The sequence below is a fragment of the Gopherus evgoodei genome, chromosome 12 (assembly GCF_007399415.2).
Source record: "Gopherus evgoodei ecotype Sinaloan lineage chromosome 12, rGopEvg1_v1.p, whole genome shotgun sequence".
Lineage (NCBI taxonomy): Eukaryota > Metazoa > Chordata > Testudines > Testudinidae > Gopherus > Gopherus evgoodei.
The window spans coordinates 39509102-39535106 of NC_044333.1; the positions used below are offsets into that span (position 1 = coordinate 39509102).

At 52.8% G+C, this 26005-nt stretch overlaps 2 protein-coding genes across 7 annotated transcripts in view; both read right to left on the reverse strand.

Annotated features, from left to right (window-relative positions):
• Positions 1–639: 639 nt before the first annotated feature.
• Positions 640–7318, reverse strand: SNAI3 (snail family transcriptional repressor 3). Of its 2 annotated transcripts, XR_004002881.1 has the most exons (4): positions 7215–7318; positions 5118–5735; positions 1203–1531; positions 640–1073 (listed from the first exon to the last, which is right to left on the reverse strand). XR_004002881.1 is itself a non-coding variant. In XM_030582303.1 (3 exons), exons 1-3 carry the CDS (start codon positions 7288–7290, stop codon positions 1350–1352), a joined length of 876 nt encoding a protein of 291 aa, XP_030438163.1. In that variant the 5' UTR covers positions 7291–7318; the 3' UTR covers positions 640–1349. The 2 variants fall into 2 exon arrangements, 1 of the variants encoding a protein (XP_030438163.1); XM_030582303.1 differs by having other exon boundaries at positions 640–1531.
• The window catches only part of RNF166 (ring finger protein 166), a 40641-nt gene continuing 20309 nt past the window's right edge, over positions 5674–26005 (reverse strand). For 3 of the 5 annotated variants that reach the window (XM_030582304.1, XM_030582305.1, XM_030582306.1), the window contains exon 6: positions 17304–24986. In XM_030582304.1, the coding sequence (XP_030438164.1) occupies positions 24921–24986 (66 nt within the window). In that variant the 3' untranslated portion in view covers positions 17304–24920. Of the gene's footprint in view, positions 5736–17303; positions 24987–26005 lie in introns of those variants that run through there. The other 2 variants (XR_004002883.1, XR_004002882.1) reach the window with 2 other exon arrangements.

The window sequence follows — 26005 nt, forward strand, 5'->3', positions numbered from 1 at the left end:
AGGGGTTGCATGACACACTGGCAGTAGGGCCTACATAAACAAGGTCCTTAAAAGAAAAAAAACCTAGACAAACAGCAGAGATTTCAGACCCGGGCACTGTCCTTCCAGCAACGGCTAACAATGCAAGACCCAGGGTACGTTCTGGGGCTGGAGGACGCGTCGGTGTCCAAGGGGTGAAGGCGGGTGAACTGCGCCATGAGCAAGGAGAAGCAGATGCCTGGGAGGGAGGTAAAGGAGCGTCTGAAAGCCAAACAGCACTGAAGCAGTCCCTCTGCCATGATTACGCACAGGCCTGGAGACCTCTGCCAACCAATGGTGTCTCACTGGTTCTTCTATTCTCCGTCTCTGTCCTCCATTGCCCCTTGTCTTAGGCTGAAGACTGTAAGCTCATTGGGGGCAGGGACCACTTTTTGTTCTGTGTTTGTACAGCACCTAGCACGCTGGGATCCTGGCCCTTGCCAGGGCTCTGGGTGCTACTGCAATACAAATAACCTCGAACGGGTAAGTGCTGAGGCTGGGGAGGAGCACTAGGAGGACGTGTCACCGAGATGGAGTAGGAAGCAGCCTGCGCCCTGGCAGTGAGATGTCGCTGGCCCTGTGCTCTCATTGGGCAATAAGACAAGTTCACTTAGCAGGCTCCCAGTTTTACTTTTTATTAGACACCAGGCAATCAAACTGAACCCACGTGCGACAACAGATCCCACACGGCAGCCCCAGAGCAGTGGCAGCGTGCAGGTGGGGAAGGGACAGCTCCCACCGGCTGCGGGTGACAGGCCAATGCGTTGCATTTGACGGCCCAGCCCCTAATGAGGGAGGTGGAGACTCTCGGATGCAAAGGATGGGAGAGGGGCAGAAATGACGAGAGGCTGTTCCTCCGGCATGGTGCTGTTTGAAGCATCATTCGGGCAGCCCAACTGAACGGATGCAGACAAACATCCTTCCAGGCAGGTGAGCAGAGTGGATGCATGGAGCTTTGGGGGTGATCCGGTTCACCCCTAGAGAGCCAGAGCTCAAAGCTAGCCAGGAACGCAGTCTCCACTCCCCTTCCTCACCCGCACACTGAAGGGCATTGCCTGCATGGAGAGAGAACCAAGTCATTCCTGCAATGAGTTTGCCAGGCCTGAAGCACCGCCCTCTGCAGAGCTGATGCCATTCAGCTGAAGACACAAAGCTGGAAGATGGGTATAGAGCTCCACCATCACCAGGAACCGGAGCCTTCTCCCATGCTAGCACACGTCCACCCGCACCCTCCACAGCATAGCGGGATGCCGGAAGCTCCCACGGAGATGCCCAGGCCTACAGCGGGTTTCCTCATTCCAACTGCTTGGTGCAGCCATGGGCAGTGGGCGTCAGGATGCAGGGCAGCAGCCAGCCTCCTCGTGCCGGGAGAGCAGAGACATCCGGGAGAAGGTTTTGGAGCAGCCCCGGCACTGGTACTTCTTGATGTCCGAGTGCGTCTGCAGGTGGGCGCGGAGGTTGGAGCGGTCAGCGAAGGCGCGGCTGCAGTGTGAGCAACTGTAGGGCTTTTCACCTGGGGGGAGCAAAGGCAACATGGTCAGAGAGAACCACCCCCATGCAAGCAGCTCCCACTGGACAAGGCACTGGGGCACAATCTTGGCTTGGCCGGGTAAGGAAGTGGGACCAGTCCCGCATCTAGTCTGGTTTGTATGGTTCTCCTTATAGATCCAAGCAGCCTGGGGTCACAGAAATAGCAGTAAGTTCCACATAACTCTCCTATCCTGGCTCCTCCTTGGAATCAGTGGGGGGCAGTGGCCAGGCCGAATGGCAGGCAATCGCCACGGGTTGTTAGGCGCTCAGGGGGGTAAAGGGGTTTCCAGGGAGCAAGACAGAGGGAACATTGTGAGCATCCGCTGCACGTTGTAACCAGGGGAATGCTCCGCTTCCCTACCGTGCAGAAGGGGTCTGTACAGCTGGAAGAAAGAGATGAGACTGAGCCAGGTGAACAGACAGCCCAAGAGACCTGGAATCTCATTTCCAGGAGCTGACTGCACAAGTAAATTTCAGAAGTGCTCCACCGTGGGGGGAGCAGAGGGAACATGGACTCCACAGCTGGAAGCCCTTCACCTGAGCATATAGTAGCAGCAGGGGTGGGACATAGCACCCTCGGGAGTCAGGATTTTGCATTCCCTCCAAGCCAAGCCTGGTGACTCTTCCCAGCCACCCCCAGCCTCTGCTGCAGAAGCCAGCCCACGCCAGAGAGTTTGGCTTGAAATTCACAATCGAAGGATTCCCTGTCAAATCACAGATGCTTGACATGGAAAAGCCCCATCAGATTCTCTCCCCAGGACCAGGACCAGATCATTCCCCTCCCAGCACCATCTGCCAGCCATGGGGCTTACAACACTCTCCTGGGGAGACTATCGCACCGCCAAGGCAGCTCACTGCCAGGTTTGCCCTGCTTCAGCCTAATCCACCCCACTATCACCCTCTGTTATCCCTCTATATACCTCACTGAGTAGCCCTTCACTCCCTCTGCTCCCACCCTTAGGTGCTGCTTAGCCAAGCTAGATGCCTGCAGCTTTTTCAGTCTTTCCTTGTAAATCAATCCTGCCAAGCCGCAGATCGGTCACTCTTCTCAGAACTCCCTGCAATTTGTCCATATCTTCCTGTGATCCTGGTGCCCAGAACCAGGGGCAATATTCCAGGTGCCGTGCCCAGAGCCCTGTGCAAATGAACCAGGACTGGCCCTTCTCCGGAGCCCAAAAGTCACGTTAGCTTTTTCTTTGCAATCGGATCATATTGCCAACCCATGTCCAATCTGCTGTCTGCTTAAAGGGACACTGGTGAGTCAGCCTCCAGCCCTCCCCCAGCCTCTCTTGGATGTTTGCAACTAAGAAATGCGGGAGACAAACATCAGGTTGTCGCACATCCTCTGCAGGAGCACTGTTGCAGTGCACAGCTCTGGGCTAGGTTCGTGCATGGGATATGTGTATCAGGCACTTGTATTTTGTTTCCTGTTTACCATCTCTATTTTAGGCGTTCAGGGAGGGGAAAAATCGCAAGTCTCCCACTTCGGAACAACCAGTTTTGTAACTGGATTTCTCGGCCTACATGACGTGAGCACATCCTATTACAAGAGGAACTTTCCCACAACAGCAAGCCTGGCAAGAGATTGTTTAGGCAGAAGAAATGTACTAGACCAATGCTCTTCTGCCACGCTCTTTGCTGACAGCACTTAAATCTTCAAAGCACTTTATCAGCACTAACTAATCCTCACAACCCACCTGGAGATAGGTTGAGTATTACTCATGTTTCACAATGGGGAAACTGAGGCACAAAGAGGCAACATGCCCAAGGCCATAGGAAGTGAGCCAAGAGGGCACAAACCAAGACTGTGAAGGCCCCACAACAATCTTACAATAAACACACCATGAATAAATGGAATTAGGGCTAATCTGGATGGATTAGAGCACATCTTTTTAAAAGGATAGTGGAATTTCCCCTCCCTTCTCCTAATCTGTAATACCTAAGGTTATTAAAACTGGAAGAATTCTCTTTAGATCATTTACTTCTCACTAGTTGCATTTGCTCTGGATGTTGTTCTCATCTGGCATAATGGAACAAGACTTGTCAGTCTGATTTTTGGTTACTTCGTTGCTAGTCAGTTTGACCTGAGTTATCTGATTTCTAAGCGACTAGGTAGGAAATACTGCAAACATTTCTACTAAAGGGAAACAATCAAGTTAAATGGTGACAAAAATATTAGTTTTGCTAAAATCAGCTTTTATGAAACCTAAGCCCAGCAGAGCAAGATTTCCATACTTCAAAAAAATTCATTCCCATGAAAACAGTTGTTTTTAAACATTCATCTGCAGCGTCTGTAAGCCAGACATGACAGCACCAGGAGTCTGAAATTGAAACTCACAGGGGGAAAACTAAGTTCACTGAGTTTGCATTGTCCAAACAAATAGAAATGCAAAGGGCAAACAAAGAGCAACACAGGGCCCATAGATTCTTCTTCGGAGACTAGGCTGACCAGACAGCAAGTGTGAAAAATCGGACGAATAGGAGCCTATATAAGAAAGATTCCCAAATTCCGGGGCTGTCCCTATAAAATCGGGACATCTGGTCACCCTATCCAAGCTCCTGGCATGATTTATGCACTTGTTTAATTTCCTGTATGCAGTAGAGCCACTGAAGCTAGTGGGACTATTTGTGGGCATAAAGGTAAAGCAGTGGTCCCCAACCTTTCTCGTCTGGCGGGCGCCAGAGGACGAGCCACTGAGGACTGTGGTGGCAGACGAGCATCCACCGAAATGCCGCCAAGCAGCAACATCAATAGGCGTCGCTGCCGAAATACCACTGACAAGCAGCATCATCCAGATAATTGGCAGCACTTTGGTGGCGATGCTTCTGGATGCGTGTCGGTGGCATTTCGGCAGATGCTCATCCGCTGGCCAGTATGTGGGCACACTTGGGTGCCATGGCACCTGTGGGCACCACGTTAGGGACCCTGAGGTAAAGTCTGTGCGGGATGCCTGCAGGCTGATCTTCCTTGCACTGTTGGCTGGAGCTCAAACTCAAAGGTTGCCCTTCCCCTGACTCTCGTCCACATTTTAAACTCCAAGGGGGAGTTGAAGCTCCAGTGGGGATGCAGCCGCTTAGATTACAACAACTCATCAACTGTGGTCCTGGAGCGAGCAGTGAGAGGAGCTCAGGTGTCCTAAAACGAGCCCTTGGCCTGTAAACTCCTCAAGGCAGGGATCGCGGTATCCTGGGGATCTGTGCAGCACCTAACGCCACAGACTCACCCTGATCTAAATGGAGCCTTTAGTGCTCCTGGGATACAAATATAATGCCCCTTTATTCTTGGGGTCTGCAAAAAATCTCCGTACATAATACAAGCATTTTGAAACAAACTGGGCCTGGCAGGCTGTTCTGTGAGTGCCAGATTGAAAGGCTGATCCAACAGCAGATTAGACATTTTCTCCCAGCTTGCCTCCACTACTGCAAGCCACCTCGACCAGCTTGCGCCGGCAGCTGTGCAAAATGACTGGCCAAGCGGAGCCCTGTAAGCACATTAAAGGCACTTCCCTGCCTGGGCAGCCCCTGCGCTGTTACCCCGAGGACTCGCCCCGCTCGGTGCAGCAGCCCACCTGTGTGCGTTCGGATATGTCCCTGGAGCAGCCAAGGCCTGGAGAAGGCTTTGCCGCAGATCTTGCAGACGCAGGGCAGCGTGTGGGTGCGGATGTGCATCTTGAGTGCCCCCAGGCTCCCGTACTCCTTGTCACAGTACTTGCAGTTGAAATACTTCCTGGCCTGCAGCACGCAGCGCTGCTGGCGGTGTTTGGCCAGCCCGGAGAAGGTGTGGTAGGACTTGTGGCAGTCAAAGCACTCAAATCTCTCCAAGGGCTCAGCTGCCCTGCCCCGTGCGCCTTGCAGTTTGTCCTGGGCTCCCCTGTCCCCCTCTGCTGGGCTCCCCGGGTCGGATGGCCTCCTTGGGGGCAGGCTGAGGACAGGTGGCAGGTTGAGATTGTTCTGGTTGTCTTTGAGAGGGGTGCCCAGGGCTCGGCCCGTTAACGTGTCCACCAGGCTGATCTCCAGGTTGTGGGGGCTTGTGCTGGGAGTCCTTTTGGCATCACCACCCAGTGGGAGAGGCAAGGAGAAGCGGGCAAGGATGGAGCTGCTGTCCCAGGGCGTGAAAGGGGCGCTGTGATTCGGGATGAGGATGGGGATGACCAGCCCCCCACAGGAGTGGCATGCGCCATTGATTTCTGGGGAGAAGCAAGAGGCAGGTGAACACGAAACCGTGATGATGCCTATTAACTCCCACCCCCGTGCCCTGTGTACACGTGTAGCCAGGAGCTGTGCACCAGTGAGAATAGCAAGGCAGACGAGAACTGAAGGCCAGTTCGCTTGTGTCCATTAACCAAAGTCCTTTCTGCCTACTCACTGTGCACACACCAGTCCCTGCACCATGGTCACGTCAACTCCCCCACCCCCTGCGGGTTTGTTTTGCTCAGACCTTACACACGGTGTGGAGAAAAGCCGGGGAACGGTTTGGGGCAGGGGCTGCTATTGGGGCAGTGCTATTTACAGTCTGGGGCCCAGGACACTGGGCTGGCCCCAGCACTCCCTGCTAGCTCCCACTCCCACCAATCTAAGCCCCACCATTCCCCTTTTCTAGGGATGGGAAGCCTTCGTGCAGCCAGACAGAGCCTTGTTCTACCTGATGGAAACAGGCCACCTTTCCTGCTGCCACACCCCCCAGGTTCTAGGTCCTGGACCCGCGAGCGGAACTGGCTGGAGCAGTCGCGAAGGCTCCCATCTGGTGGCATTCTGCCCCAGCCTAGGGGCCCGTGCTGGGAGGACGGCCCAGGCCATCTATCTACGGGTGAATCAGGCCGCCACAGTGCTCAGTGGAAGCGCTGGACCTTCCAGGAGGTCCAAGAGGGAAGTTAATCACAAGACGCCCAGTGCCAGCCCTTGTGCCTCGGTCCTGGGGAGATTTCTGACCCCTCTCCGGTGCAGATGACATAACAGAGCACTGTGTGCTCCAGGGGCAAGTAGCCTGTTGGGGATACTCCCGGGGCCCCCCGCTGCTGGACTTGGGGGAGATGACAGCAGTGGGTCTATGGACAGAGCTGGATTAGGGTCCGCCTGCCTGAGGCCCCCACTGTTAGAGGTGTCGCCCCACCGGCAGTGACAATCCAGGCGGCACCGCCTGCCCCCCGGCTCTCCAGGAACCCGGACACCGGCCGCCCCCCAGCCCGGTTTGCAAGAGAAGTGCTGCCCGCTCCGCTTCTCCGGGGGTCCCCACTGGGAGCCGCACTCGCAGCCCCCGGCGAAGGGCCCCGAGCCCCGCCTGCAGAAGGCAGCGGGGTTACTTTGCAGCCGCCCCCCCAATCACGGCGGGGCCGGAGCCAGCCGCCAGGGCCGGGCCAAGCTACGCCCCGCAGCCCCCGAGCCGCCGCGCTGCCCTGTGCGGGGCGCAGGGGGAGCGGGCTCCTGCCTCGGGGGAAGCTGGTTCCTCGCCCCCGGCGCCAGGGCAGAGCCGGGCCGCCAGCCCCGCGCCCGGGAAGCGGTGGGACGGGAGCCCCGGCCCGGCAGGGCGCGGGGGCGGGCGGCGAGGCGAGGCACCTGCCGGCCCCGGGGCGGTCACAGCCCGGTGACCCCAGCAGGACCCGGACCCCGAGGGGTCCCGAGCCGGGGGCTCCCTGGCTGCCCGGCCCGGCCCGGCCCCGGCCCCTCACCTTGCCGCGTCTCCAGCTGCCCGTAGTTGGGGACGCGGGTGCTGGAGGGTTTCTTCACCAGGAAGGAGCGCGGCATGGCCGGGCGGCGGCGGCGGCTCTGGCCGGGACCCGCCGGCAGGTGCCATAAGCGCCCGGCTCATTAGCATGGGCCGCCCGCCGGGCCAACCGCAGGGCGAGGGGCGGGGCCGGCCCCCCCCGGGCCGCCCTCCCCCCCAGGTGCGGGGCAAGGGGGCGACGTGCGGGGCTGCTCGCTCGCTCCCACATGCCCCGCCCGAGCACCCCCTGAACCGCCCCTTAGTATCCCCCACTCCAGCCCTAACCGCCCCCTCCCCTCGTCCCTCCGTGCCCCCCTCTGCTCCCCCTCCCCTCACTCCTCCGTACCCCCCCACCTCTGCTCCCCCCACTCCCTGCTACCCAACCCTAACCACCCCCCCACCTCTACTCCCTCCATATTCCCCTACCCAGCCCTAACCACTCCCTACTCCTCCATACCCCTCCACACTACCTCTGCTCCCCACACCCAGCCCTAACCTCCCCCCACTCTCCTCACTTGTCCATACTTTCCATCTCTGCTCCCCCAGGATCCCCCTACCCAGCATGTCCTGATTCACACACCCTACTTCCCCCCAGCACCCTCATACACAGCCCCAACCTGCCAGGGCGCCCAGAGTACCCACTACACTACCCCAGCTTCTCCAGCACCCCTCTACACCACCCTGCTCCTCTAAGGGCACCCAGAACACACACACACACACACACACACACACACACACACACACACACACACACACTGCTCCCCCCAGCACTCCCCCTAAAACGCTCTTGCTCTCCCCTAGTATCCTCCTACACATCCCTAACCATCCCCCATGCCCCCTCTACGCCCCCTCTGCTCCCCCAGTATCACACACGCCACCCAGCGTGTCCCCATTCACACACCCTACTTCCCCCCCAGCAGTCCCCTGGCCCCCTCAGGACACACCCTACACTACCCCTGCTCCCCCCAGCACCTCTCTACACTACCCTGCTCCCTCCTACACAGCACTGAACTCTCCCCCGGGCACCCAGAGTACCCCCCTACACTACCCTGGCTCCCCCAGCACCCCTGTACACCACCCTGCTCCCCCTAAACAGCCCCTCCCACAACCTTCTACTGACATGCATACCCAACACCCTCCTGGTTCCCCAACACAGCCCACCCTACACACAGTCCCTCCTACTTGCCCACACCTGGGCCACAAACCACCCCCACCCTCCCCCCAGCACCCTCACCTCCCCCCATCACACAGCCACCACCCCCCAGTCCTGGCTCAAACACATAGGCCTCCCCAGGCCACCCTGCCAAAGTAATCCAGCAGTTCTCCCGCATCCCCTGTCCTTCTGCACTCCTCCCTGGGCACTGCCAGCAAAGCAAAGTTTGCACCCACCCTACACACTGCACCACACAGGGGTGGAAGGATTAGAAATAATGCCATTGCAGACTGTCTGTGCCTCAGTTTCCCCCCCATTGTAAAATCGAGATCAGACTTCTCCACTTCCCGAGGGTGGTGTAGGACACACCCATTAATGGAAGGACCTAGAGAGGGAGAGTTACAAGTACTGATATGCACACCCTTGCAAAGAAGGGTGTGACAGTCTGATCATCTTGGGACCCAAGAACTGGAGTCTAATCTCAGCTCTGCCCCTCACTCACTCTGCGACCTTGAGCCAGTCACTTCGCCTGTGTCTCAGTTTCCTCATCTGTCTAACAAGGATAACCACCATTCCTCACTGGGAGATCTGAGGCAAAGGGGATGTTTGGAGAATACTTTGAAGTGGCAGAGTGCTAGATAAGAGTTATTCTTCAATGTTATCAGAGCCCAGACTGCGCCACTCACCTGGCCCTGGGGTCTCAGAATTCTTACTGCCACACTTGCTAATAGCTAGAGATAATCTATGTTCTAACAGGGTCTTTGCGCCTTCCCGGCCTGTCTCCTCTTACACACGAGCCTCTCGTGAAATCCGAAAGCTGAATTTGATGCACCCGGGATGGCTGCAGTTGCAGATCAGCATCACATTCTCCGAGGTTATAGGACAGCAGGCGGCAAGAGAAGCCAGGGCTGGGCCAGAGCTTATTGCTTTTATTCAGGCATAATTTCTGTTTTAGAGAGGGTCTTACACCACCCTCCTCCCCGTAGCGTCTGGCACCTTTCGCTAATGCATTCTGCGACAGCATTCACATCTGGCCTGGGTCATGCAGGTCAGACTAGATCGGGGCGGCCAGTCTGTGGCTCCTTGTATAGGAACCGATTCCGGGGCTGGAGCTACAGGCATCAACTTTCCAGTGTGCCGGGGGGTGCTCACTGCTCAGCCCCTGGCTCTGCCCCCACTCCACCCCTCCCCTGAGCCTGCCGTGCCCTCGCTCTTCCCCCTGCCCCTCCAGAGCCTCCTGCACGCCACGGAACAGCTGATCGGGAGATGGGGGAGGGAGGAGGAGGCACTGATCGAAGGGGCTGCCTGTTGGTGCTGGGAGTGGGGGACCTGATTGGGGGCGGCTGACCTAGTACTGTGGCTCTTTGGCAATGTACATAGGTAAATTCTGGCTCCTTCTCAGGCTCAGGCAATAGTCTCTCTTAGCCCTTGAGAAAACGGTTCATTACCTTTACAGTGGCCCAGATTTTCTCTACCCGTCATTGCAGCTACAAGACACGGGATGAGCACCCAAAGGAACTGCTTCCCCACCACTACAGAAGTGCTCGTCAAGCAGAGGCTGCTCATTGTCTCAGCGGTGGCAGTGCCCATGTTTAACCACATACAGTTAGACACCCCACCTGCAGGCCTCTCCTGTCCAGCAAGGCTTTGACAACGGCCTCTGCCAAGCACTTGCAGGTTTGGAGTGAAATTGGAGCCTGGAATTTGGAGTTGGATGAGCCCTCCTGGGTCAGCCTGCCCTTCTCCCAGGGCAGGATTTCAGAGACGTTAGCCACTGACTCAAAAGCACCCCCTCTGTGTGTGAAAGCCTTTGTGTCATGAATCTAGGCTAGAAAACCTTCAGCGAGCCCAGGGCTGGTTCTGAACCAACAGAGCAAAGACCCCCCCAAACCCATCGGATTAGCAGGAAACAAGTGTTTATGACAGTGACACACACAGCAAATATTGGCCAAGACTGAAGGGACGGGAACTGCCCTGGCACTAAGCCCTGTTCTCCGAAGGTGCATCGTCCACAGAGGCAGGTGTACAGTGTGTGGGGATGGAGAGGAAGGGGTAAGCAGCAACACTGTCAAAGCCGGAGAAGGGGGAGCACTGGAAGACAGTGGGGAATCACAAGGGGTGCCTAGCAGAGACCAGTAAGGGCCTGAGGACTGGGCAGCAGCAAGGTGAAGAAAAGGAGGGGGGACTTCAGGGATCAGAGCGCTGGCAAAGGCTCAGAGCATGCAACCAAGGGCTGGAAAGGAGAGAGCAGAGCTGGAGAAAAGGGTGGTTAAGCCCAGGCAGTAACCGAGCAGTTAATAGCTCTGGTCACCAAAGTAGTGGGTGCCGAGTATGCCTAGCGCCTCTCAGACCCTACACTCCCCTATGCCACTTGGCCTTTCACTCCTCAGGAGTGCCGGCAGCACTGCGTACTGCAAGGCACCTAGCCATGGGGATCAAATAGTGCTGTTCAGAGGCACCAGACTGTGCTACTGAAGTAGGAGGATTCAAATGCACCAGCAGCCAATGGCTCGGTGTCAGATAGCTATCGGACGTTCCCTGATAGTTCCAGACCGGGCACTCCAATACCAGAGCAGTGTTTAGGCTAATAAGCCAATTGTCCTTCAACAGCATTTTCTATCAAGACTCTCCAAGCCTTTTGCAAAACACTAGTGAATAAAAGCTCACAAACCACCTGTAGGTTAGGAAATCGTCTCCCTTTTATAGCTAGGGGAAACTGAGGCAGTGCTGTTAAACGTCTCTCAGCAAGTCCGTAGCAGAACAGAGCCCCCGGATTTCAAGTTCTGGTCCTGTACTTTAAACCCCAAAAACCTCGCTCTCCACAGGATAGCCAAACTAGATCCTGTAATGCTCAGGAAAGAACCCCTCCTGGAGTTTTGAAATTGGTAAAGCCAAGATAGCCCCCAAAGACCCCATTCCATTGCTAGAAGTGGTTTAATCAGCCCTTTTTAGCCCTCTAAACTAGCTCACTGCATTTAAATAAACTCAAGTGTTAGTGCAAGTTAGGCTGCTTCACACTCAACCCCTCGCACACGCCATCTACCCATGTGCAAGGGGTCCTGAACTGGTGTAACCCTCCTGCTGAGAAGCCAAGGGACGGTATAAAAGTTAAACACAGATATTGCCTCTAAAGTGGTGCACAGTAGCACCCTGGCCAAAAAGCAGCTGGGGGCTCCTTGAAGCTGTGTCAGGAAACAGTGTTTACTGCTTGCACTCATCCCCACCTGGCTCAGATAGACACCCCCCAGCAGGCTCCAGGCCCCAGATCTGTGAAGGCGGACCTGTCAATACTAGGGAGAGAGGCTGTGCTGTTGTTAAAGAGGGCTCAGCTGGCATGGCTTTGCCCCATAGCTGGTCACAGCAGGCCCCTGGAAGTATTTAAAATCAAATGATGTCCCATCCACCCAGGGGCAAAGCTGTGCCTGCTGAAACAGTTCTTCCCACCATGCTCCATTTCTGGAAGCATAGACTGGGCCAGGCCATTGCAAAGGCATCTGCTGATTCTCTACCCACTGGGAGGCCCTGGAGGCTCCGCAGCCCCTCCCCGCTTCAGCAGGTATGGCCATGTCTACATCTAAAATTTTGCAGCGCTGGTTGTTACAGCTGTATTAGTACAGCTGTATAGGGCCAGCGCTGCAGAGTGGCCACACTTACAGCAACCAGCGCTGCAAGTGGTGTTAGATGTGGCCACACTGCAGCGCTGTTGGGCGGCTTCAAGGGGGGTTCCGGGACGAGAGCGCAAACCGGGAAAGGAAACCAGCTTCGCCGCGGTTTGCTCTCTCGGTCCCGGAGCCACCCAGCAAACCGCAGGGAAGGAGACCTGCTTGCTCGGGGTTCCGGGACCGAGAGAGCAAACCGGGAACGCCGCGGTTTGCTCTCTCGGTCCCGGAGCCACCCAGCAAACCGCAGGGAAGGAGACCTGCTTGCTCGGGGTTCCGGGACGAGAGAGCAAACCGGGAACGCCGCGGTTTGCTCTCTCGGTCCCGGAGCCACCCAGCAAACCGCAGGGAAGGAGACCTGCTTGCTCGGGGTTCCGGGACCGAGAGAGCAAACCGGGAAAGGAAACCAGCTTCGCCGCGGTTTGCTCTCTCGGTCCCGGAACCCCGAGCAAGCAGGTCTCCTTCCCTGCGGTTTGCTGGGTGGCTCCGGGACCGAGAGAGCAAACCGCGGCGTTCCCGGTTTGCTCTCTCGGTCCCGGAACCCCGAGCAAGCAGGTCTCCTTCCCTGCGGTTTGCTGGGTGGCTCCGGGAATGCGAGAGCAAACCGCGGCGAAGCTGGTCTCCTTTCCCGGTTTGCTCTCTCGGTCCCGGAACCCCGAGCAAGCAGGTCTCCTTCCCTGCGGTTTGCTGGGTGGCTCCGGGACCGAGAGAGCAAACCGCGGCGTTCCCGGTTTGCTCTCTCGGTCCCGGAACCCCGAGCAAGCAGGTCTCCTTCCCTGCGGTTTGCTGGGTGGCTCCGGGAATGCGAGAGCAAACCGCGGCGAAGCTGGTCTCCTTTCCCGGTTTGCTCTCTCGGTCCCGGAACCCCGAGCAAGCAGGTCTCCTTCCCTGCGGTTTGCTGGGTGGCTCCGGGACCGAGAGAGCAAACCGGGAAAGGAAACCAGCTTGATTACCAGAGGCTTCCTCCTTCCACGGAGGTCAAGAAAAGCGCTGGTAACTGTCTACATTGGATTACCAGCGCTGGATCCTCTACACCCGAGACAAAACGGGAGTACGGCCAGCGCTGCAAACAGGGAGTTGCAGCGCTGGTGGTGCCCTGCAGATGTGTACACCTTCAAAGTTGCAGCGCTGTAACTCCCTCACCAGCGCTGCAACTTTCTGATGTAGACAAGCCCTGAGACACTAAGGCAGCAGCCGCAAAGGGGCTGATCATGCTTATCCTCCACTCACCAGACTGGGAAGGGGAAGCCCCAGGCTCCTTGCAGCCCAGACAGTGGGTGGGGTGGGCCCCACATGACAGACTGAATTAGCCCAGGATCCATCCTAGACAAAGGAGGGGGCAGCCCAAGAGCAATGACAGTAGGAAGCACCTTGACACCCCTGTTTAATGCTGCTTATCATCATCAGGCATTTAAATGGCCTGAGATTAACGCTTCCTCAGCGCAGGGAGTACACGGTGGGTAGGACTCTCCATTCCCACCTCTGCAGGCAGATTTCATCCTGCTTGCGTCGTTCTCCCCCGATTGGGGCACAGGTGCTGCTCCCACTCACCTGAGCCAGCCAGGGAAGCAGGGTCCCCCACTCTGAGAACACCGTGGAAGTCTCTCAGCACCTGCCCTGCTCAGGACAAGGTTCAGAGTATCATGTTCTAAAAAAGGATTTTTCCAAGAATTGGGATTTTTAAAATCCTGAGAAATTGGAAGGGGATCAAGCACAGATAAACATCCCCCTCCCCCCTCGGGTGCTTACAATTAAGAAGATTTATAGGTGCTTTTCTAGCCCCATCTGGTTTGCGCTCCGGAGAACAGGAGCTCAGCAGTAACCTTGGAAGGGGGCTGCTGCTTCCCAGCCACAAGGCCTAGCAGCTAAGGCAGTAAAAATCTAGCAGCTTTGTAAGTGACTCTAGAAACATGGCCTCTCATCATCCAGGCAGTAGTGCTAGAGAACTCCAGTCTCCAGCAGTGCTCACCACCAAAAACCTTCAAGCACTTTATAAGATGGCGAGGAGGTAGTACCCTCTTCATTTCATCTTCTTCAGGTGTGATTTACACATAAAACTTAGATGGATCTGACCATGTTGTTCTGGGTTGTGAGAAATTTCATGCCTACAGTAAGTCAACTTAACCCCCAGCGTAGCTGAGGCTGGACTGATGGACAAATTCCTCCATTGACTTAGCTCCAGTCTCTTGGAGAGGTGGATTAACTATATTGATGGAAAACCCGATGCCGCGGATAAAGGAAGCATCTATGCTATGGTGCTGCAGCTGTGCCCCTGCCGTGTAGACGTGGCCTGAGAGGTTAAGTGACTTGACTGAGGTTACACAGGAAGTCAGTGGCAGCGTAGGAAATACAATTCAAGTTCCCAACTTCCAACCCCATCTCTCACCCAGTGAGCCTCTCCAACTGTCTCCATAGCAATCCCCCCCGTTTCAGAGCAGCATCTTAGCTGTTGACAACATAAGACAGCATTGGGGGCACTGATATGCACATGGCCTGCATCTGGAAGGGTGCGCTAGTGCATGTACAGCGCCTAGGACTCTGGGGTCCAGGTCCGTGATTAGGCTCTTAGGTGTTACAGCAATACAAAAATCAATCAATGGCCAATATCAAACCCTGCACTGTGGCCTCCTCTGAGGGAGCTGCCCGGCGAGCTCACCTTGGATAACTACACAAGGCTTCGGTAAACTCACCTTTCTAGCTTGACACCACCTTCATGGCTTCATACGAGATGACCTTTGGTGGGTCAGCACAAGAGCCGCTCCTGTCCTCAGTTCCTCAGCAGATTTTGGACCTGAGAGCGAGAATTATTCCACACGAGCCTGCTGAGCACCATCCTTTGGACATGGCCTGAGATCCAGTCGAGAAGCCACTGGGTAACTGCTATATGCAGTTCAGGCAACAAACCACTTTGCTCTGGTAGATGGGTATTGCGAGGTGCTCTGTAGCTTCTGAACCGGATTCACGGAGTGTGACTACTTCTTAGTGCAGCTGCAAGGAGAGGGGGACGGGTTCTGGGTTCAGATTAACCACTAGCCCCAGCTTCCTTGTTGACTTGTCCGTCTGTGGCAGGATCTCCAGCAATTATAGTGACCACCACCGGCAAAGGCGAGGGTCTGGGTGTGCAGAATGGTTGGGGTATTTTGTAGGATTTATTATACTTGTATTTCAATATAAACACACTTTAAAAATATTCTCCCTCTAGCATCTAAAAGGCATAAATGAGCCATGAAATCATGTAACCCTTTGCAGTCAAAGGCAGACACGACCATGCATACAGGATGGGGAGGTGAGACTGGACTGTAGCCAGAGCAGGTCACAGAAATCTCCTGGCATTGCCCAGTATTTGGAACTTGTCCCATAATGCAAGGAAGGGACCAAGAGAACCATATTCTCAATAGCCCTTGGGGGTATGTCAGTCACACAGATGGCTAGAGGAGGGGTCTTGGAACCGTGGGCAGCCACTGGTACTACAGCAGCTTCCAAAGCATCCATGGAGGGAGCTCCAGACTAGCCAGCGAGCTGTGCCAAGTACAGCAGGGAATACAGACATGCAACCCTGCCTACGGGGTACAGTCTTTTCATAGCCTGTAGGCAGCAACCCACCTCTGGTCCTGTAGAAATGATCAAAGGCTGCTATTCAGTCTGACATTCAAATTCAGTGCTGGCCCGTGGCACTGCAGCAGCCAGAGTCCTTACCTGCTAGCCCAGTTAATGCAGCAGGAGAGCAGTTACCCAACCCACGCTCCAACCTGGGCCCCCCAAGCAGGCAGGACTGTGGAGAAGTCAGCACACAGCTAGAGCACTATGAACTGTTCAACCCAGGCACGGCTATGGGAAGGAGACAAAATCCCCATCTCAATTTCTAGGGCCTTGGAGATACCCAGGATTCCCAAAGCCAGAAGCCTCCCACCCTGTCCCAATCTTCCAAGGCACGGCCACACCCTTGCTTACACTGTTCATTCACAACAGCAGGGAGAAGCTAATTACAGAGTAATAGACTTCCTAGAGCTTTGGCAGAGGGTTACAGAGCTCCACAAATCTGTCAAAAAGCAGCCCCTTTGCTTTCAGCAATGGATTGCTGGGAGCAGTCGGCTCAGAAAGTGCATCGCTTTGTACAAGATACTAGATTACTAGGAGTAGGGGGCACTTTTTGCCCTGACGGCCAACTGCTCTGTGTTTGCAGGGAAGCTGTCTGAGCTCGCTGTAACTGCATTCCCTGTACAGAATTCTGTCACCGGACTTTTCCTACAGCTCAGCAATTCTTGTGCAAGCATGAGGCATGGGGGAATTCACCTAATGATGCAAAACAGTTATGAACAGTGCAGCCAAATTAGGCCACTTGAGGAGCAAAAGGCAGGCTCTGAAGAAAGACAGTAGTTACGATCACCCTTCTTTGGGTTTTTGTTTTAAATCCACACTTAAACCCACTGTTGACAGAGGTGAGCCAGAGATAAGGTTTTAACTGCTCTGCGTCAGCCAGATAAGCTGCATTGTTGGAGACTTGATACAGAGGCCTATCTAGCAGAGGGCACTGGAAATACAAGAATGAGGATGATGAAACCTTGTCTGCCAGATACTTGACAGGCACCACAGTGCTCAGCACTAGTTAATGAGTCAGTGGACGAGGTCATAAAGATCAGCTCAGCATCTCCCTTTCCAAACAAAGACGCTGATTCCATTCAGCACTTGTTGCCCTATCTCGGTGGGCTTTGCCTTGGTATACCTGCTTCTGCTCCAAGCTCGTGGTGCTTCAGAGCAGAGACAGGTTAGACACCTGTAGTTGTGTCTTGGAGGGGACCAGCCACGTTTATCCAATGCAACGGGCAGGCTCAAAGCGTCTGGAATGGCCATAAAAAAGACAAGTTCATATGCTACTAAAATTCATTCAGCTCTCTACTCCCCTCTTCCTAGCTGCTAATTGCTATTCTGGAGTCCCATCACTGGGCAGAAAGGAAGAGCCACGAATATCCCAAAGAGGACCGAACTGTAGTTAGCAGTAAGGTATCAGAGCGAAGCGCTTACACATACATTGAGATTTAGACTGGATGGTGCTCATCTCCCTTTGACATGCACATAACTGTGTTAATAAGAGATTCAAACACGTAAGTGAGAGGATGAAGGGTGTGGGAGGGGACGCAGACCCACTGAAGGTCTACTGAGTGTGTGGGGGGGTGTTTCTGTTCCCTTGAGCTGACACTGTCCGTTACCCAATTTGTCCCAAGAGATTTCAGCCTGACACCAATGGATGAAACTGCATTTATTGAGAAAAATGGTTTGCTACAAATACATCATTGATTTTTCTTCAAAAAACAGTTATGTCTTGTTAAAAGTTCTATTCATATGCAAAATAGTCACAACACCACATTGAATAGCATGACCGTCACCAATGCCAAACCCGACAGAGAACACGCAACAGGGGGGACTCCTCTGCCGACACCCAGAACTGTGGGCCAAACAGTCACACCCCCCCCCCAGCAGAATCAGGACTTGTGAGTCGCTGCAACAGGTGGAATTCTGAGTGTAAACCCCTTTAGTTTATGTTATTACACATAATTGATGCAATGGGAGCATTGTAAATATCCACTTAGCACATATATGGGGCTTTTCATCCATAGGCCTTGAAGTGCTTTACAAAAGCAGGTATCATTGCCCTCACTATAGAGCTGGGGAAACTGAAGCACGGAGAAGTGGCTTGTTGAAGATCATACAGGATGGCTGTGGCAGAGCCAGTGATGGAACTCTGGCCTCAACTCCCAGCCCTAGAAGTCTATCCACACAGCCACGCTGCCTCTCTAGCATCTGTTGCACCTTCCCGTATCCCATCTCCAGGGCAAAGTTTGGGCCAATAAATGCTGCTATTCATTATTTATGTAACAGAAAGGGGTCCTTGCCAGCAACCTGCTCAGGATGCCACCCCCCACCCCTCTTCCGGGCCCACAAAGCAGCACGAGCTCTTTATACATGGGACCCAACAGTACAGGCCAGAGGTAGTGATCCGGATACTGAACTGGCACAAACAGGGAACCCAGACCCTTCCCAGGTTGTACATCAACTCCTTTCTTCCTGGAGAGAGCATATATTGCAAGGAGGTATCATCATCTTCAGGAAATCCAGGTACCTGTCCCTGGGGAAAAGAGCAGTGACCAGCTAGGAAGAAAGGTCCCTGGCTCACTGAAGATATGGTTTTATTCATGTCTCCCAGGCGGCCCCACATGGCTAACTCCTAACTCAAGAAACTCCTCTGAGCAGCTGGTCTCTGCTAAGTGTTTGCCCTTTGCTCATGTGTTGTAGGGATGACTGCAGGTTCCTCAGGGTGAGGGGGTGGGGGAGGGACAGCTAGCCACTCAGGAGCAAACATGCTTTGTAATATTTTCTGTTACTATTTAGACTAAGGTGGAAAAACTCTGTATTACTAGAGTGTGAGCCTAAACCTCGGATAACAGAGTGCAGGGAAGCACCTTGGTTAAGCCCCAAAATTGCGCTCTTCAAACTAGGAATGTGGAGCAAAATTCTCAAGAGAGCCTGAGTCCCATCCAAAGTCAATGGCACTGCTGAAAGTTCTCTCAGGCCCCAGTGGGACACGAAGCAATCCTGTGAGAGGATTGCTTCTGGACTAGAAGGCAGCCACCTCCTAGATCGCAGTGTGGTTGAAGAACGCCAACCCACTCCCTCCCCTGCCTGGATTTTGAGTGAGCAGGGTGAGAAGCGAAGACATTCACAACGAACAGACTCGGTAGGGATCAGTGTTTAAAGGCTAAGAGGGACCCAGAATGGGAATGAGTGAACTTAAACACAGGCCTTCTAAGGGCTGGGCTCCTGAGCGTTGTGCTGAGTACTAGCTGAGACATGCTGTGCTTGCCCAGGGGAGTTCCTCAGTCACCCACCCTGGAGATTCTCCCAAGCGGCAGCTGCTCTTTCAGCCGAACAACGCACGGTGACTTGATGTGCGCAGTTAGCAACCTTTGGCTCAGACATTCCATCAAGGGCCTTTCTGCCCATATCTGACGGCTGCTGCCCATCTGCTTTGAACAGTTTTTCCACAACCCCAAAATCCTGGCCAGCTTCTCCCTCAACATCTGGGGAACTGCTGAGGGCAGAACAGGTGCAGCACCTGCCAGCGTTTCACTCACTCCAGTGGAAAGAGCTTTAGGACACCTGTGGTAGGAAAGGTGCCTCACAAACCCAATGTCATCCATGAAGCTATCCCATATGAAAAAAACCTTTTCTACTGCAGGCTGCGGTGCGCTGCATGTCTGAGAGCCATGTGCCATTGACATTCATGTACTTGATAGCATCTCTGGGTATTTGCACTGAAAATATCGACATAGTATACTGCACACCAGCAACACACTGGCACGCATTGAAAGACGGCCTTGCTCCAGCACAGTTCCCTCATATAGCAAGTCCAGATTAGCCAGCTGGAACTGAACAGCTATTCTGAGCACAGAGTGAATGATTTACAAACATCACCACATTGCTTAGGAAAAGAGATCGGAACGAATATACAACTGAAAAATGAACTGTGCTTGCTGACACTTAGCTGATTTTGAAAGGTGACATTTCCCATTTCTATAGCACCTTTCATACGAGGATCCCCTAGCACTTACAGAGGTGGGCATCCCCCTCCCAAATAATCCCTAAGGTGAGTATTGCTTAGGTAGGGAAACTGAGGCACAAAGAGTAAGCGACTTGCCCCAGGTCACCCAGCTAGTGAGTGGAGTAGTAGAGACAGATTTGAGTGTCTTGGCTTTCAGGTCCCTGCTCTAACCACTAATCCCTGCTGCCTTAAAAGTGCAATTGAACCTATGGCAAACAAGACTTCAACATTAGCACGACTATTTCTTGCATGACAGCACACATTCCAGAGACATTTACACATTTCATTGTAAGATGCGCATGGCTTCAGCTTTTTCCAACGGCATCTCAAGTGGAATGATAAAATGCAGCACTTAAGACATACACTAGACAGGCTTCCCCTAGCAAGTGTGTAATTGTTGCTCCCCCTAGAGGATTCTGCTCATTATAACAAGACAGCAAATACAAAAAGACAGGAACAAACTCCATGCTAGAAACAGAAGTTAAGGCAATTTGTCAGTGGGCAGGTTGGGGTGAGATAGGGCTAGAGAAAGTTAACAAGGTTTCTGGGTACTGATTCCTCCTCACCACACTGGCTAACTCATTGCTGTTCCTGTTGCCAGCACAAGGTTTGCGTTTCACAGTGCTGCGCCACCACTTTGAACAGAGATCAAGCACATCCACCCTCAAGCCATAAGTAAAATATTCCTCCTGACAAAACTCATTTTCTGTTAGACACAATTTACATTAAGAAAAGACTCAGACACCCTCCCCACTCTCCATGCCTTGAAAGCCAGTGGAAAACTGTACCCCATTCGATATAGAACATTAAAAGAGTAGAAAAGTTATGTAGGTTTATTAAAGCTTACCTACTTTAAAGGTATGTAAGCTCTGCAGCTTAATGCTGCTGGAAGAGAAATGGGAACAGATGAGATATGACATCTGTGAAAGGTAGAAGGCTCTCGTTTGAGAAGGAAAGCCCTCTGGATTATATTTCCGCTGCCCTCTTTACATTCCACCCACAGCAGTACAGATTCAAACCCAGGACAAAACAGCCTGCTGGCAGATGGATGGGTTTCAAGGCTAGACAGACAAAACCTCCTTCCCCAACCCATCCCGACTAAGCGAAGCAAAACATGCAAGGTTAACAGCACTGTACTGTGGAATTTCCCTGTCCGATTTCATCTTACATTCAAAGGCAGTGAGTGGGGGCAGTTTCCATCAGTCCCTGGGTTTGCAGTAGGCAATTGCATTCAGCTACGTTGATGGGTAACCAACTTACAAACTAAGCTTCAAGCTTGGAACTAAGCAGCTACTGAGATGTTTAAAATATCATGGCTGTGGACCTGCTCGCAGCAATGGTGCAGTGCCAGATGGTGAGTATCTCGCAGCCAGAGCAATGCTGAAGGAAGGCCTGCACAAACCAGCTCCCAAACTCCATGAGATTAGCTAGCTGCCATGTACCCCCTGAGAGTCTACAAGCATCAGTGCAAAGTGGTACTTTCACCAAACAGAGCACCCCATCCCTAAGAGGGAATGCACCAGTGCTAGATGCCTGCCAATTGGTCCCTGACTATCAAAGTGAGGTGCAAAGTAGGTGGCAGCTGCTTTGCGACAAAGGAAAAAGGAGTCAGTGGGCAAAACCAGCGGCAAGCAGAGCCACTCAGCTCTTCTGGAGAAAGGTTTCACCGTGCTGGCTAGCGCAAAGGTCAAAGGGTGATAAATCAGGGTTTGGAGCTGAAGATCCCTCCGCAAGGTACCACAGCACCAGACGGCCTTCAGCCAGTGTGCTAGAGATTAGACCACCATAAGCCAGGGACCTTAGTAGCAGAATGTGTCCATATTGGGAGACCAAGAGCAGGCAGGTCAGCAAGCTGCAATGCTCCTTCCCTTGGGTGGGGTTACAGGGTAGCTTCCTGCACTGCTGCAGGTGGAAGGACTCAAGATAGGTTGGGTGGCAAATAACAAAGGTCACAGGATAAAAGAGCAAAGAGAGAACAAAAAAGCAATCCAGCGATGAGACCGATTTTAACTGTGACGGGAAGGGACAGGAACCAGGCACGGAGACAGAAAGCAAAACGGCTAAAGAACAGCGAGATAGATGGAGGAAAGGTCCCCTTCCAGGAGGCCAATACATGGCCACCAGCCACCCAACACCTTATGCTTGGACAAGTTTAATGGCCTGCGTTACATAGGTCAGACTAGAGGTTCTAGTGGCCTCTTCTGGCTTGAAACACCCTGAATGTGAAAGTGCAGCATCACCCAAACACCCCGGGATGAGCGAATCGCAGCACCTGATTAATCCTGCCCCTTCACATTACACAACAGGTTGTGAGTGGACACGGAATCTATTGCTGGGTTGTGTTCCCAACCAGGACTGTGTTGCGAGTGGACAAGGTATCTATTGCTGGGCTGTGTTCCTAACCAGGACTGCCCCTCCCAGGGCACTGGAAGAGAAAAGTTCCCAGCTCCCTAGAAAAGGCGGGTGCTGGGTTCCAGCTTGCTAAGCAGGACTGTACGTGATTTACCCGTTTAGTTTATAGCTAGGGAGGTTACAGGATCTCTCTTAGCAGACGGGAAATGAAATGGTCCTAGATGGATTTTTCCCTGCCTCCCACAGGGCTCTTCCCCAGAGCTCATCAACAGAAGGGCTGGTGAACAACAGCCAGGAACTCTGTTCTGTTTGTTTTGTGCTGTGGAGTAGGATGGCCAGTCCCTGCAGAAAGGAGGATCCAGCAATGGGGATCCCAGAGGTCAGTTACGGACGGAACTGGCCCACTGACAAGCAGCTATTTCTCACTGGCTGGGAAGAAAGGGGCTGTGTGCAGCATCTGTCTGAGGCTTGGCATCTAAGGTGGGGAACATCAGGGCTCAAGTCAGTACAAGGAGGTGGTTTAAACAGGTGCTACACAGACCCACTGAACGACAGTCAATGCAATGTCACCAACGACGTTTAAGTGACAGACTTGGGCAGAAACTAGACAGGGAAATGCACTGTCAAAACTCCCAGCACTTCCTTCCTAACCGCGCTGGCAGGACAAATTAACTGAATAGACATGTCTCCCTGCCATGGGGAGAGCACCCTGCTCCAGTCAGTCTGTTTCCCAGCATTCTTTGTTAGCCATACTATTCCAAAATGAATTTCAACTCCCTTAAAAACAGGCTCAGCCCAAACCTTTGGTCAGATCTGCCCTATCCCCAGAGAGGTGCCCGCAGCGGCCAAGGAGCAAACGAGGAAGTGATCTTCACAGTGCAGAAACACTAAGCTGGTCTGATTCTACACTACAGCAAGAGCCTGGAACTAAGCATGCCCAGACAGCCTCCTGGCCCCCCAGAAGAATGCATGCAGCTAGGCCAAAGTTTCAGCCACCTGGTTGGTTACAAACAGATCTCTATCTGATTTCAGGGCCTGCCACGCCCTCAGACAAAGGGCCTGTTGAGTTGTGTCCTGTCTCAGACAGGGCCAGCACCAGATGCTGGGTTTAACATCACACCAACGGAGAGTTTTGCAGTCATGTCCTTATACGATTTAATGCTGTAAAATTAGTTGTAACAGAAAAAAAATCTGGGGCACGACGTTTATTATAAATTATCCTACTGGCGTCACTCCCAGTGAGCTCCCAAATCTTTGCCCCGGGATCACAGAGACCCGACCAATCTCTGGATGGCTGCTGAGGAGCATCGGTTTCCTTCTCCACAGGTGACTAGAATCTGAGTCCCTAACTACAGTTTCCATGCCACAGCCCGAGGCTGGATTTGCACACTATAGACGCCATATTCCCACACATTAGCACTCATGGACTTAAGAGTCCTAAAGTTAGTACTAATAGTGGAAGGCAGTCTGCTTGTCACACTGTACTGCATGTACTTCTAAACACCAGACCACTGCTGAACTGAGCTCTGCCAAGCTAGGACCAGCTCAGCCCCCTCACAGTCCCAGCCAAACAGCTCGTCCATGCCGACAGAAGTGAATGAACAGCCTGGAGTCAAGACGCTAACTGGCCCGCTCCTTGGTATGTTAATGCTAATGGGGCTGTTGCCCCAGAGAACACCCCCTCTGCTGAACAACTCGTAGGGTGTTGCATCTTGGAGACACATACAGCTTGTAGCTTATTCACAGTTTTTATTTTCTTTCAGAAGTGGACTTGATCCATTGACCAACACCCCTGTTAATGCCTGGTGAGTAACTCCGAGTACCGCCCTCCCATGCTTGGGTCACACGTCTGATCCAGCATGGCTGCATATCAGCATCTTTATTTGAAAAATAAAATAAAATAAAAAATAAAAATTGACCCCAAAAAATAAATACGAAACAATGCAACCTTTCTGTTGCTCAGGTGCAAATGGAAAAGAGCCCCCTCTCAATTCCAGGTTCCAGCAGTTCCCCACCCCACCCCAGTTCTTGAATCCACAGCATGTGTTTAAAAAATATAACTTTTTTCTTAATAAGGTTCCATAAAAATACTATTGTTCCTAGTCAAACACAAATATTGCAATATGAAGAGTAACTGCTTTTTTTTGCTTTATAAAACGTGAAAAGGTCTCACACCAGTTAATGTAGAAAAAATGCAAGAACTCTAGTATCACAAAAGCCAGTACAAAATGAGGAAGGTGAAAGAATGCCAGTGGCAGGACAGTTCAGTATTCCTTCCCATTTCTACCTAGCTCTTTTTAATAGACCTGTTATAGCGGTATCTGAGAGCAGCAGATTCGCTCCCAGATTTAGACCAATGCGCTTCCTTGCCTCTGGCCTTCCGTGAGCAGCAGCAATAGAGCTGAGCAATAGACCGCTCATGCCCTCAGGAGGGTGGAGGGCCAACATCTCAATAAATACTCTTACGAGGTTAAAAAACGCTCAACGCTTTAAAAAAACCCCATGGATAAGAATTGAAATCTAGGGTATTTTACATAAAATGCATCACTGTTTTATGTACCCATTAACTGCAACAAATAAGAGGAGCAACGGTGCCAAAAAGCATCTAATAATAAATATAGAGAGCTATATACTCCGTATATGGATATGAAATGCCCAATTGGAAAAAACAAACATTTGGTAAGGTCGCCTTTGCCTCTTCCCATCCAGCCGGTGTCACTCTCACCAGATCATGCTCGCTCACCATTTCATTGTGCAACGAAAGATTCCACCTTATTAAACAAGGTGCAATTTAACCAGAGATGGGCTGCCTAATCTCTAGGGAATGCAGAGGGATTAACAAGTGTCACACCTCTCCTAGTGGAAAGGCGACCTGTGCAAAGGATCCACACCGCTGCTCAGCAGTCGCCTTCAGTTCTCTGAGAGGGAGAGCGCCAACGCAGCCTGCAACGCTGCTTCTTCATCGATATTATAGTCCTGGGAACAAGAAGAGCGAACAGGTCAGAGGGGCTGACGAGGAGTCAGTGCATCTCCCCTGCATTAATGACCTGTCTGCCCGGGTGCTGTGACATTCTCAAGAAAGTGCCAGAATGCCAAGCGGAAAGAATCTTCACATTGACCTTCCTTTCAGATCAGGGGCACTGTCAAAACAGCCGCATGATTACAAGAAACCTCACCTGTGCAATTACCACCACCTCAGACAGGCCAGGCTGCGAAGAACAGGACATTAATTTACCTTTCTAAGCTTATTTCTTGCATGTTAAAAGGACAGTCAAGTTAAACTGGTCAGTTCTAGCCTCAGTTTCACACTCTGGTTTGCCTACACACAGCAGGAAGACACAGGCAATTGAAAAGGTTTCATTTACAAAGTCAAAAAAGGTTTCTATCAACACCACAATTTTTTTTGTCCAATACCCAAATTTGGGCACAAGCTACATGACCATGAGGATCCTTTGAAAAATGAGACGTGCAAATATTTCAAAGCTTAGTATCTGTCCTCTGAGGTTAACAGTCACTCTGGAATCTAATCTACCAAATGATAATGGCAGATACAAACAGGAGTTTATCTACAAGGTCCCTGGAGCACAACTGCCCTGGCTGCAGCCTTTGAGGGGCGAGTACCACCCCACACCCACATAAAGATTAACCACGAGGGAGACCTGCCAGAGTTCTCATCTGCACACCGCACCAGAGAAGGACGTGGCACACTGTGCACGTTCCATATTTCTGAATGGTCTCTGGAGCTCAGCTTCCAACGCCGCTGTGCGAGAGCACGTCTCAGAGTGAGGGGCAGGGCTCAGCCAGTCCAATGTTATACAACACTCCTTTTGGGCACATGCCCCACAGCTGTTTGTACAACACGGGTATTTGCTTATGGCCACATCTTGGACCTTTGCTTCTGGTGAGATGCCAGTACAGCCTGGCCAGCTTCTCATGGATGGAGATCGTCCTGAGGCTGGCTGGAACAGTGACTACTCGTACAGAATTACCAGCAG